This window comes from Platalea leucorodia, assembly GCF_965183815.1.
Source record: "Platalea leucorodia genome assembly, chromosome: 4".
Lineage (NCBI taxonomy): Eukaryota > Metazoa > Chordata > Aves > Pelecaniformes > Threskiornithidae > Platalea > Platalea leucorodia.
In genome coordinates, this window is record NC_138826.1 from 102,796,472 (window position 1) to 102,809,264 (window position 12,793).

The following is a 12,793-nucleotide window of genomic DNA, read 5'->3' on the forward strand; positions in this document are numbered from 1 at the left end:
CAAGAAGGCGGAATTCAAAGTTTAATAGAGAAAGGCTCCTAAGATGATACGAACAAAGAACAGGAGGCTAAAACTCTGAGCCAAGGTGATGAAAGCCTTAGTTGTGTAAGTATAAAACAGTTGTCTAAAAATGCATCATAGGGTGAGGAGGAATTGGAGATGATGAAATGCTAATGAAGGAGGGAACTATCCCTCCTTCATTAGGGATACAGGACAAGGTTAGCATGCTAAAAACTAGGAACTAATTTGAATGTAAGGTGATTCTTACACCTATAGAGCAAACATGACTTAAAATGTCCTTCACATCGGTAAAGCTGGGGGGTGGAAAAGGGGAAGAGCAGTGACGAAGACTGACTCAGCCCAGCCGTTAAGAGAGGATGTGGGTACCTTTATGAAGAAGGTATCAGGATGTGGACCAGGGGTTTTTTTCCAGACCTCTGCTCCAAAATTGAAATCAGGGATATTTGCCCATATCCTCTTCTTTCCATTTAGTTGCACAACAGAGACCAAGAAGGTGCTATGCTGCTGTGCAACTCATTCATTTTTGTTTGTTCAGTGAAATGAACATGCATGGAGAGCTTTAATCAAGTCCTCTCCAGGTACAATGACTCTCTCCACTTGCCTTCTCAATTTCGATAATGTTTGTAGTGTTCTTCTTTTTAAGTCAGATAGATCCTTCTGAGCCTCGAGGGCATTTACATACTATCCTTCCTTTAGAAACTTGTATGTAATGAGCATGTTAACGATCGATGTCCTTTGAAAAACAGCAAACTGTTGAGTTGCTCCTGACCTTCTATTGTATGGAGTTAACAGTTATTCAGCCTTTGGCAGTCTGTCTGATAGAAAGAAATACTGGGATGACAACTGTGATTTGTCTTTGCGCAATTGCACACTACACAGTAACTATCTGCTCTGATTTTAATCGAATTTATTCTCATTCCTTTTATTAAAACTGATTGGCAGAAGGAGCCCAGTATATTCAGTTACTATAGACTTTTAAAAACAATGAGTTAAAAGACAACTACCTAATAATTCAAATCTTTACAATCTGTCCATTGCCTCAGAAATGAGTATCTACGGACAATGACAGATACTGACCTGTTCGTTTCACAGCCATTTACCACTTTAATCCCTAACCCAGTCCCCTTTTTTCTCTACAGCAAGGTAATGCCCTTGTGCTGAAAAATATATTTACGTGTAAGTTTCTATCACTTCTCTTAGGCAATGACAGCAGCACTAGCAGAGTCCATTACTCCTTAGCCATTCAGATTTCAAATAAATTTAAATGGGGAAAACCATTCATTTCTGAGAAGGAATAAATAAAGTATTTTATTCCTCTGTGTGTGTGTTAACGGATGAGTATAAAATATAAGTAAAAAATACGAAATCTGTATAAGGAAGGCCATCTTTTTCGAAGGAGAGAAAACAGATGAGGGAGGTATGCAAATTTCTGTAAGCTGTTCATTGGAAGCTATACAAAATGCAGCTGAAGAATGCTATTTGTCTCCAGCCTCAGCATCTAGCAGGTCCAGTTATGTTCAACATTATCTAGAGGAAGAGTTAACTCAAGTTAAATACTGAATAACACGGGAAAATATGCCATACACAAAATGATCTAAAAAGTACTTTCAGGTAACGAAGTCTCAAAGGCAGGATGTGTTGAAATGAAAATGGTCTATGCGTAAAAAGAGATATTCACATATTGATGTTGTGATCATTTCCTTGACAAATTATAAACCCTTGCTGCAAACTACAAGGGCATTATATGAGAATTCTTAGACATAGTTCAAAATTATAATAGTAGGTTTGCTGCTGTTCTCCCCATAACGGCAATTATACTGACTGAACAGATTAGCTCTTCCATGAGAATTTCAGCTGTACGTGTCGTCAGGAATGACACGCTGAACCCTGTATAATTGTCATTGCAAATGTAATTTTTATTGAAAAAAGCTGTTCTACATTCATAATAGTACGACGACATGGGAGTGCTAAATAAAATGTCATCCTGACTGCAAACAAATGCTGTTGATGCAAGTGCTGCTTCTACCACTGTGTCTGCCATTAAGAAAGTAACCACTGTCTTCTGGGAAAGCATTCAGAGTCTTGTTCAATTGAGACTGTGAAAATGAAAGCACTTGGGGAATAGACCTGGGAACCTGGCAACCACACTGCTGAAAAAGGATTCTCGCTACAAAAAGAATTTGCATGTTCACCTCTGTATTACCTAACAAGGACACTCCTGCAATTCAAGATTCCCTATACAGTATCTAGTGCACAAGTTAAAGGGTAAATAATAATAGTTATCAAGAAATAGTTTTTCCTTATTTTCCACGAAAATGCAATATATAGTATTAGGGCTAAGCATACTGTACATCAATTTAATGATGACATCTGTAGGAGTTTAGCTAGCGACACCAACAGGAGCAGGATTTGGCCCTGCTAGCCAGGCTAAAATTTAATTTTACTGGGATTCCTTCCAGCTGCTTCATCTTTTGCAGCAGAGAAATGGGTTCAATGCCACACAAAATTCTGGTGGAACACAGTCTATTTACTCCTTTCAATAAAACTAATTTTTCTGAGTTGTCCGATTAATTTTCAGCTGCATTTTTAGTCAGAAGTGGAATTTAATTAAGCAATTAAATGATAAACACAGCCTATAAACCTCTAGCTTCACCTAACTCACACAGTGAATTTCCATTTACTCACTGTATGTGACAGGCTTTCCTCTCATGCATTCTCTAATATAGTTATTTGCCAGGTCACTTCAGGGACAGCCTTACTATCCCATCTTAAGAGCATGGCAATAGTTTCTTTCAAAGCAGGCATAAACCTGATGTAAAATGACTGCAACCAGGTGCAGTCTTTTTTTTTTTTTCTGTGCTTGTAACTGTGTGTCATCTGTGCTTAATGGTCTATATTTCTGACATAATGAGCCTGAGAAAAAATAAGAATAGCAAGCATGTGGCACAAAGATTTGTACGTGAGGTGATGCATATTATATAAAAGTGTACAGCTTGGGTTTTAGAGTGCAAAGGTCAAAGGACACAAACTCTAAAATTAGTTTTCTCATTTCACAAATTAATTTTGACATTTTTCTAGATTTCTAATTTGAAGAGCTATTTTCTTCAACACCTACAGGTGTAAAAATACTAAATGGAATATTTGCACTATCTAGCTTTAGGTATTTACCTAGTAGAGAAATTTTCTTAGGGTGCATTTGTATTTGATAATGTGAGATAGGTCCTTTCACAGAGAAATTGCTGAAGGAGCCTCCAAGCGCTCTGAATCACCTGCTTAACGAACCTCTCCCTGTTGATCAGAGGGGGTCAGGACATCACCTGATCAACGTGAGCTCGTATCAACTCATTCTAACAGGCTGTGGCATGAATGCCCATACGACCACCGCATCGTCTGCTCTCCTTTTTAACAATTCCACATAAAGCTCTTCTATTACTAGGGCATTTAAAGCTTTCACGTGAAAACCAGTGGAAGTTTTGGGAACCAATGGAATTTTCTGAATCTTCAGGTATGAACGCTGACTTTAAAAAAAAGTAGTTTTTATAATTTGCTAGTATTTTTTGCTTGTTTACTGGCTACAGAAGCTATTCCTCCAAAAATGGACCATCTTTCTCCCCTGAAGCCCCTCATTGGCAAGGAGCTCCATTTTGAACTACTACCATGCAACCTTTACAGTCATCACCCCAGTCCGTCTTTCCAGATGGAAAACGATTGCATCTTCAGAACGCTACCAACTGAACGTCCCCGTAACTGTGGTTGATATTTATGGAAACCCCACAAAGCATCAGGATCAGGCTTCCACTGGGTCTGTGCGTACGTCTTTAAAAAAGATAAGACAAAGTAGCGCGTGCATCTGTTTCAACGTATATCCATGCACAATCCCTCATACTTCTATGCAGCCAATACTACTCAGCCACAAATACTACTTCAGCTATGCTCTTTTTATGATCACTGTTAAATATTTGGATATAAGCACTCAAAAAAACTCTCTGCACTATTGGAGAATACGCAACATATCAGCTTCACGACATCAGGAACACAAAGAACTACCATCAGACAACAAAGCCATATCAGAGAAATGTAAAAACAGCTTTATGGAATTAGTTCTCCTATCAAGATCTTCATCAATAAATCCAGCAGTCCCATTAAAAAATGGATACCATTTTTGCTGATGACTACGAAATTACATTTCTCTAAACACACAAACTGATTTTGAATTTAACAGCCACGCTTTACTGCATCACTGAGTTACACCTATTTCACAGAAACTACAATTGCATAATATTGCAAATTATAAAATTATCCAAATTGCTAATAAATATGCACATCATAGTTAAGTATCAGTGTAAATGAAGAATGCATGGACTACACTACATCAATATTAATTTTAATGTTCACACCTGTTCTCGTCAATATCTTGGTATTGTTGGAATCAACAAAAATAATAAAACAACAGACACAGCACACTACATCTGTACTACAGGCAGACATGCACACAAATAGTAATCACCTGAGTCCTTTTCTGCTGTTGCTAAATATAAAACAAACAAAAAAAGAGAGAAGAAAAACATCATTACAGAAATGTAATTATTTTAATTTCATTAGAGTAGACTAAACACTAAATAAGGTGTTGAAATGTTAAAATCTTGAGTATAGCAGTGAGAGTCTTGACAGTCAGCTCATCCAAGTGATGGCTTTTGTCAGCTGAGAGACAAATGGTGTATGTGTTTAGGTAGTGTATTTTTATTTACTAGTTGTATATAGTCTCTATTTCAGGCTCACTGGCTGACTTTGCATCTGTACTGTGCCTGGGAATTTAGAAACATAAATAATAGTAAAAGAATACAAGAATGTAAGAATATAAGAATATTATTTTTGTTAGAGCCCTCTTTGAATCTTTACTTTTTAGGTAGTTACTATTGGTCCATAGCTAATATTATAATGCAATAGTTGCATTTTGACTGACTGATATCATGTTGTTCACTGAAGAAATACTCAAAGAATAGGACAAAATTCCCCAAAATGTAGCTGTATGACAGCTACATTTGAGGACATCAGTAATATTACAAAGATGATGACTATACGCTTTCTGTATGCAATATGACGAGTAAGAAATTAATACAAACACTAACATGAATTACTTTCAAGAGAAGAATGTAATTTCAGTGCACAGGTACAATAATCTTCCCATAAACATAAAGAAGCAGAATGGAACCTCTTGCTGAAAACTATCACATTTATGTTGGTAAAAATGTAGGATATTTGTAATGACCAGAGTATAGAAAGAGACCAAAACAGGTCTCATTGCTACTGAAAACCAATGTGTTTAATTTTCTGATGTTATGATGCTGGAGCCCTTCACTTTCAAATAGTGCTCTATTCTCAGAAAAGTACTCAACCTATTTCTCGTTGAGGTACTAGACTTTTATATGCAATTATCTATTGTGCTTTGGGTTAACAATTACATGAGTGTAAAACTACTTACAGAAATCTAGTTGTGTTTCAATGAAAAGACAGTAAATCCAAAAAGAAATTTGCAAGTCAAAATACGCCATGGGATGGACGGCAGGTTTATGTGCTGTTCCAGTTTACCGCAGTGGTAAGAGTGTGCATATTTTAAAGTGCAAAATTTGCTACTTGCAGCGGAACTGCCACAATTCTCTAGGATATAGTTAAAAATCGTGGGCAAAGGTGTATTTACATCACTGTAAAAAAACTTCCAATCCAATTCAGCGTCAGTGAGCTTAGATACCTTTTGCACGCTTTTGTCATCTTTTAAAAATGTTTCTATTTTTATACCCATTATTTCAACAGGTTTGCTAAAAGACTGAAATACTGAACATTAAAAAAAATCCCCTTTATGAATAAGGAAAAACTCAGGAAAACCGTTATTTTTGCTTTTTTGTTTTCCAGAATAGATTTAATATTCATCCTTCTTTCTTTAACACACCATGATATCATAATTAATTATGATAAACTGGTTACTAAGATGGTTTCATGTTGTTACTCTCATGATATAATACTGGTTGCTATAGTGATGAGATGGGTTTTTTGTTAATCACCCGTGAGATTGGTTAACTCATGTTTTTCAGGGAATTTGAGCAGAAATGGAAAAAGGAAAAGAAGTTGGCTTTATAATATTGCTAAACATATGAGGCTTCTTCATTTTGTTGCTATGATAACTCTGTTTCTTCTAGTGTATTGCTAGAATTACATGCTATGGAAAAACATACTATGCATAAAAATGGTTTTTTTTTAAAAGCAGAATTCATCCTTCATACATTTTTCTGTTAATTGACTCTACCTCCAAAAGAACAGTTATATAGATGTACACATGCAGTTTTCTACTCCTGAATGTGTCTCTACAGGTATATCTCAAGCTTTCTGCACTTTATGGAGAATAACAGATGTGTCTTGATGAGGCATTTGACTATTATGACTTCCTTTTTGTTCTACATAAAGTTTACAAATATTAAAATGATGCTGTGTATCCTAGCCAATTTTTTGGAGCAAAATCTTAGTTAATTTCATGGTATACATTCTAGAACATACATAAATTCCAGAAAAAAATGCTGTTTACCATCAGATCTAGTATTGTGTCCAGTTAGTTCATTCAGGAAATCAGGATGTAATTAAGGTTTTAATCATCAGATTATTATTATACATCTGACAACACAACAGCAAAAATAAATAACACTTATCTGTCTGTCTGCCTTATACATATATCAGAAAGGCATCTACACCCAGAGTTTTCAAGTTTCAAGGTACTGTTACTGCTGGTAAGGAAAGGATTTCCTGTCAGTAATTTAATTACTAGAAATAGTTAGAGAAATAAAAAGCCATAAACAACCTTTTAGATTTATGGAGAACTCAAAAGTAAGAACAAAGGGCAACTTAAATTAAGAAGTCCTAGTCTTCCATTCAAACAGGGTCCCAGGAGGCATATTAAAGCAATGAATAGGAAAAAGCTCCATAGTTCACCAGCTGAGATTTTAATGAGACATTTCCCCTTGCTGTGGTAGGGGTTTGTTCAGGAAAGGGAAAAGGCTGCTCACAGAATATTCAGTTAATAGGCATTGTTGGCTTTTACAGCCACTTTGGCAGTTGATTGCTGTACTAACCTTCTATTTTGGCATATTCTGTAAGTCGAGTGTAATTGATCAAGGCAGCCTTCTCCAGACATTTTCTAACCACTTTCTTCACCTCTTCTGCTGGTATGGGAGTGGCAATATCTTTCATTAAAACCTGTGTCAGAGACAATTATACCGCTTGGTTACACTCATTACCCAAAACCCAAGGGAAAAGGATAAAAGTCCTGAAGTTACTATAGATCTGGTAATGATTAAAGGCAGAAATCAAAAAGGAACTATTTCAGCTGGTGGAACTAGACATTTGTCTTTGAGGGTTTCTGTTCAGCCCTGGTTTGACTGCCTATATGGTATTTATATACAATACCCCTACTGTTTGGCATCTTGCAGCATGCCAGTCAGTCTTTGTTTGGGTGACGCCAAGACCAGTAGAACAAGAGCATTCCGTGGATGGGCTGGATCATGGTGCCCACTGAAGATGTGGATGGAGAAATTTGCTCTGTTCTCGCCTGTGGAAAAGCTTCCACCATTGCATAGCCATTGACTCTTCAACAGTGTAAAGGAGAAACTGTGAACAACATCATCAGAGCTAGCTAATACCAACTTGCTTTTCTTCCTTCATAAAGCTATTCAAATTCAGCATGTCCTTGTTGTGAAAAACAGTCATCTATAGTAGACAGGGAAAACACTGAACTTCTGCCGGAATATTTTATTTTGGACAAGCAGAAGAACAGACATATAAAGTTTTTCAAAACCTGCTAGTTTTTAAAGGCTATTAGTTTTTAAAATATAGGACTTTGATAAAATGGATGACCTGTTACAAGTGGGGTAAACTGAGAATATATACCTCTTTCTATGAATGCAACATTATATACTCTGGATTACTATAAAAAAATTGAATAAATACTGTTAATCATTCACTTGCATTTTTACTTTAATTCTATACTCCATTAACTTTCAACAGGTAGATGTAAACAAAACTGTATGGTTTTATCACATTTTAATGTAAACAATAAAATTTCAGGTAACTCACAACCTTTTAAAAATGTTTCTCCAATGGATCCCCAAACCACCTTATAAAACATATCTAGAAATTACCGTTAAAGGGAAGGAGCAAGAGATATGGTCTGGGGAAGGATATGGTAGAAAAGAAACAGGTTCAGCAACAGAGAAGCTGTCAGGAAGACATTGTTGCAAATCAGACTTCTTCCATTACTTGCACCCACATATGACATATCTACCTTTGTTAACTTGCTTCTTTCTAATGAATAACTGCCAGGTTATTAACAAGTGAAAATACAGTATTCAAAACTTTTATTCTGGATCTGATTTTTTCCCCCAGATTTTCAAAGAAAGACAGGTAAAATAAAATGTTTCTAACCCATTCTGCATCCACAAGTATAGGCATGCACATTTATTCCCAGTCAAGCCTGACAACAGTGTTGCTTGAGCACCAGACGGAGTAACATTACCATTTGTAATAGCAGGAACAGTGAGAGGAAATCGCTGTTTAATATAGCACAGAAGAATCTACACAACACTACAGTCACTGAGATTGTAAGTGAAAGAAAACATATATACCCAGACTCTCCACATATTTTGAACATGGCAGAGGTTTTCTAAAACAGAATCTCTATCCATGAAGCGTTCCGCAGTGCAGACCAAATGACACTCTCCGGGACCAGACCTCTCAGATTTTGGCAAAGCTACACAGACTGGGATCTAAGCTTTTTTTGAATTCAAACCTTTATTGGACTCCTGCTGATACAATTCCTCTGGAATCTCTGCTGGAATTTAAAGTTTTCTTTCCTCAGAGATGACTGAGATGCTTTTACCATTACGAGGTCTTCTCCCTTCCAGTCAATACAAGAGGATTTGCTGGGAAGGAGTTTACATTTATAGCTGCCCATGTCAGTTTTGCAGCATTTAGTCTTTTCTTCTTAAATTGACTCAGATTATGCATTTATGGAAGATTACTTGGATTATAAAAAAGCTTTTTAACATTACATATCAGTATAGACAACATCAGCAGCATAGAAGCCACAGAAAGCAGGAAAGGGGGTGTAGAGTAGACCTGTACCTGTACCTGTACTACCTGTACTACTTTAGAAGTAATGCTGGGTAAGCATTAAATTATACAGTTGCTTGAAGTGAAAGTCCAATAAATAAGTCCTACAGAAAACAGCTGTTTGCCTGTGTGGAAGACGCTGAGCAAAAAACCTTGCAGTGAACAATTAAAATTGGTAGTAAAATACCTGAGAAGACACGAGTCTGCTTTCAGTAGCCTGAATGCAAAAGAAAAATGCAGGCTTAGTACTCAAGCAGAATTTAAAATATGTTCTCAAACTTACCCTTTCAAGTAATGAAAGTGTGGCTTTTAAAGCTCCTTCAGGACGTCCAAAAGGGAAACAGTATCTTAAAAAGTAAAAAAAAACAAAGAAGAAAAAAGAGGAAGAGAAAATGATCAGAATTATAATACCTAAGTTAAGAATTTGCTTTGAGACGCAAATGTACACAACTTGCATTAAATTATGTTAGCAGAAGACTCCCATACATGAAGTACCAATGAAAGCAGAAGGCCTCTTCAGTAGTCTACTGTGGAGCATATACATAGTACAGCAGTATCAGCTCACCAGCAGCTCAGGCCTAAATACAGAAAAAATACAAAAGGCAAAAAGCATTGCTTCCACTTTCTCAACTATGGAGGATATTTAATGGTCCCTGATGAGCTTAATTGTCATCCTCCTGGAAAGAGGTACTGTTTCTCAGGTAGCCATGACAGCTACTGGAGCTGTGCGGTAGCACTCTGTATATTATATCTTGTTTTAACATTGGATTAAGATAAGGATAAAATGTCAGATATTTACGTTTCTAGAGATACACGGGAATAAAAATGCCTGCAGATAATCCATAATTTTTCTTATTATGTTATAAGTAGCTTGGAAAAGCTTTTTATGTTATCTTAAATCTTATCAGCTACAACTTAACCCATACCCACTTCTGTCTCGATACTTCTAAAATTATGTAAATTAAAAAGTGATCCCATTCATAGCTTTGTTTTTCATTTTTGTCTACTGAATGATCCAATACATCAGCTCAGTGAGACTACAGTGCTCAGACAACCGCAACCTCTCTTAATCATGTCTATAACATCTTGCTGGGATATCCCCAATTGGAAAGAGGATTTTTTACTTTGCTGAGATTATGTTTTTCTTATTATTACTCACCGAGAATGGTAGCCTCGCATTCTAATGTTTTCCAATAGTAAAATCTTTTCTAATGATAAAAGGATTCAGACCAGTGAATTTTAGATATACATTTTGGTCAGCCAAAATAAAGCCCTGTAAATGAGGTCAAAAAAGGATTTCCTGCAGCGAGAATTCCAGTATTTGCTTTACCTCATGTTCTTTCTTTTTTACTGTAGTGCTAACAATTTTTGGGGACAGGTTAACAAATCAGCAAAGCAGATTTAATGACCTTTAGGTGTTAACACATTTTGAGGTGTTTTGTCTCCTCCTCCCTTTTCAGTATATTTCCACAACCCTTCACTGTTTATTCCCACTCTTTATTCCTATCAACCTCTAATGGTAGTTTTTGAATAAATGTCACTCATTTCTTGAATATACTTAATATTTCAAATCAAAGACTTCCTTCCAGGTATGTTCTGCAATGTAAATAACATAACAAGCTTCCAAAACGTAACCAGTTTTAAGTTCATGATGCAGACAGAAGTCCCACAGTAGAACAGGTGTTACTCAGTTTATTGCAGAGACAATATGTATGAGTACAACACGGGCAGCAAGCTTATGTGTGCAATTGGTGCAAGGAGCTTCTGACAGAGAAGAGTTGTTTTCTTGAGATAAGCAGCTTAAAGAAAAGGAAATGTTCACAGTAGAGGCCTAAAGGGACACTCAGCAGTCCCTCCTCTGTGCTGCTGAGGAGGCAGGGAATCAGCATCTTGCTGGCAAGGAGAAATTCAGTCTCTTGGATAAAACCCCCATGGCAGCCGATTTCACACTGGCTGTGGCAAGGATGCTCCCACAGCTGAGGGGGTCTTTAAGGACAGGGAGACATAGGTGGTGACAGTGGTCAATTCGGTTATTAGACACATGGACAAGTGGGTCTGTGACATCCAACAGGACCAAGCAGTAAGTTAGTTGCTGGGTATAAAGGTAGTGGACCTCAGGAGATATTTATATAAATTACCTAGGGGAGAACAGAGAAGGAGCAGCGCTCATGGTCTACATTAGTACCAGCAACATACGCAAGTGTAGGAGGAACGCTCCAGAGATAACATTCACACAGCCAGGCAGGAGGTTAAAGTCCACGACCCTCACAGCAGCTTTCTCTGAAATACTGGCTCTTCTACATTTGATGCCTGAGAGGCAGGCAGAGATCTGGAGTCTCAGTGGGTAGGTACGATGACAGAGAGGAAAGGTTTAAGTACCTTAAGAACTGGGAAATACTTTAGTTGAGAGCCACCAGCACGGGATGGGCAGACTGCATCTTAATCGTAATGGAGCCAGCCTGATAGGAATGAAAATTAAAATTAAAACGGCCATAAGGGAGTAGTAAAACTGGAAGCTGTAGGTTAGCTGACACGCATGGGAGAGTATCTTTTTCAGAGGGGTGTGACCTAGTCACCTAGGTGGACACAGCAAAAGTTCAGTGCATCTCTGAAAAGGTAGGAAGAGAAATACACTCTTGAGTTAAAGTGTCCACAATGACAGCTGACCAGTGCATGCAAGGCTAAGCAATGGAGTGAGGGCGAAGCTTAGAAAAGTTCCGACATATTACAGAAAAAAAAAAAGTGCTGGTGATCCTTGAAAGTCTGTACCACTGACTCCCTAATTAGGATGATGACGCTGATTAGGAAATGTTAAGTGAGATTAGAGGAGCTGCAAATTGATAACAAATAGTAATAATAAGAGATTTCAACTATATGCATGTACACTTGATCAATGTCTCATTAGGATGAGATATAATGGTAATATTTTGGGACACAGTTTTGAATTGCTTCCTTGGACAGCTAATTTAGGACCCACAAGAAAAGATGTTGTTCTAGATTTGGTGTCAAATGTGAACAGGACATAGTTTGAGAGGTGCAGAGCAGGAAAGGTGCTCCGTAGTAGTGATCATAAACCAATAAAATTTAATAATGTAGCAAAAGAGAACAGGCCAAAAAAATTCAGTACATGTACATTCAGTACATGTATATTCAAGTTCAAGAATGGGAACTATGAAAAACCGAAGAACCGAACCGAAGCTAAAACCTTAAAGGAGCAACCAAAAAAGCAAGAAACCTACGATCAGCCTGAGGGACAATTCAAAAAGTAGGAGCCCAAGTCAAATGCATGCCACAATTAAAAAAAAAGATGGTCAAAAAAACAAACAGAAACCCCTCTATGTGACTCCATGAGGAAGATAAAGAGGTTATGGTAGAGAATCTGGCATTTAAAAACTGTAAAACCTATCCAACCAAGGAGGACATGAAAGCCTCTAAAATACTGCAGGGCACACGTAACCAGCATGGATGCTCCAGCTGACAGTGGGAAGAACAGCGGAAGCAGGAAGCCAGCCTGGGAGATGGTGGGACTGCCCGCTGCCAAGGAATACAGGGCGCTCAGGGACAGTAAGGCCAAAGCAGAGAAACTCCATGCATGCTTTGCATCAATCTTTACTGCTGA

At 37.4% G+C, this 12,793-nt stretch overlaps 1 protein-coding gene across 6 annotated transcripts in view; it reads right to left on the minus strand.

Moving 5' to 3' along the window:
* CADPS2 (calcium dependent secretion activator 2) overlaps positions 1 to 12,793 on the minus strand; it is a gene marked incomplete at both ends in the record, with an annotated part of 322,949 nt that overhangs the window by 75,942 nt on the left and 234,214 nt on the right. For 4 of the 6 annotated variants that reach the window (XM_082308684.1, XM_082308683.1, XM_082308681.1 and 1 more), the window contains 2 exons: positions 7,140 to 7,263; positions 9,458 to 9,521. In XM_082308684.1, coding sequence (XP_082164810.1) covers positions 7,140 to 7,263; positions 9,458 to 9,521 — 188 coding nt within the window. Of the gene's footprint in view, positions 1 to 4,528; positions 4,550 to 7,139; positions 7,264 to 9,457; positions 9,522 to 12,793 lie in introns of all 6 variants that reach the window. The other 2 variants (XM_082308682.1, XM_082308679.1) reach the window with 1 other exon arrangement.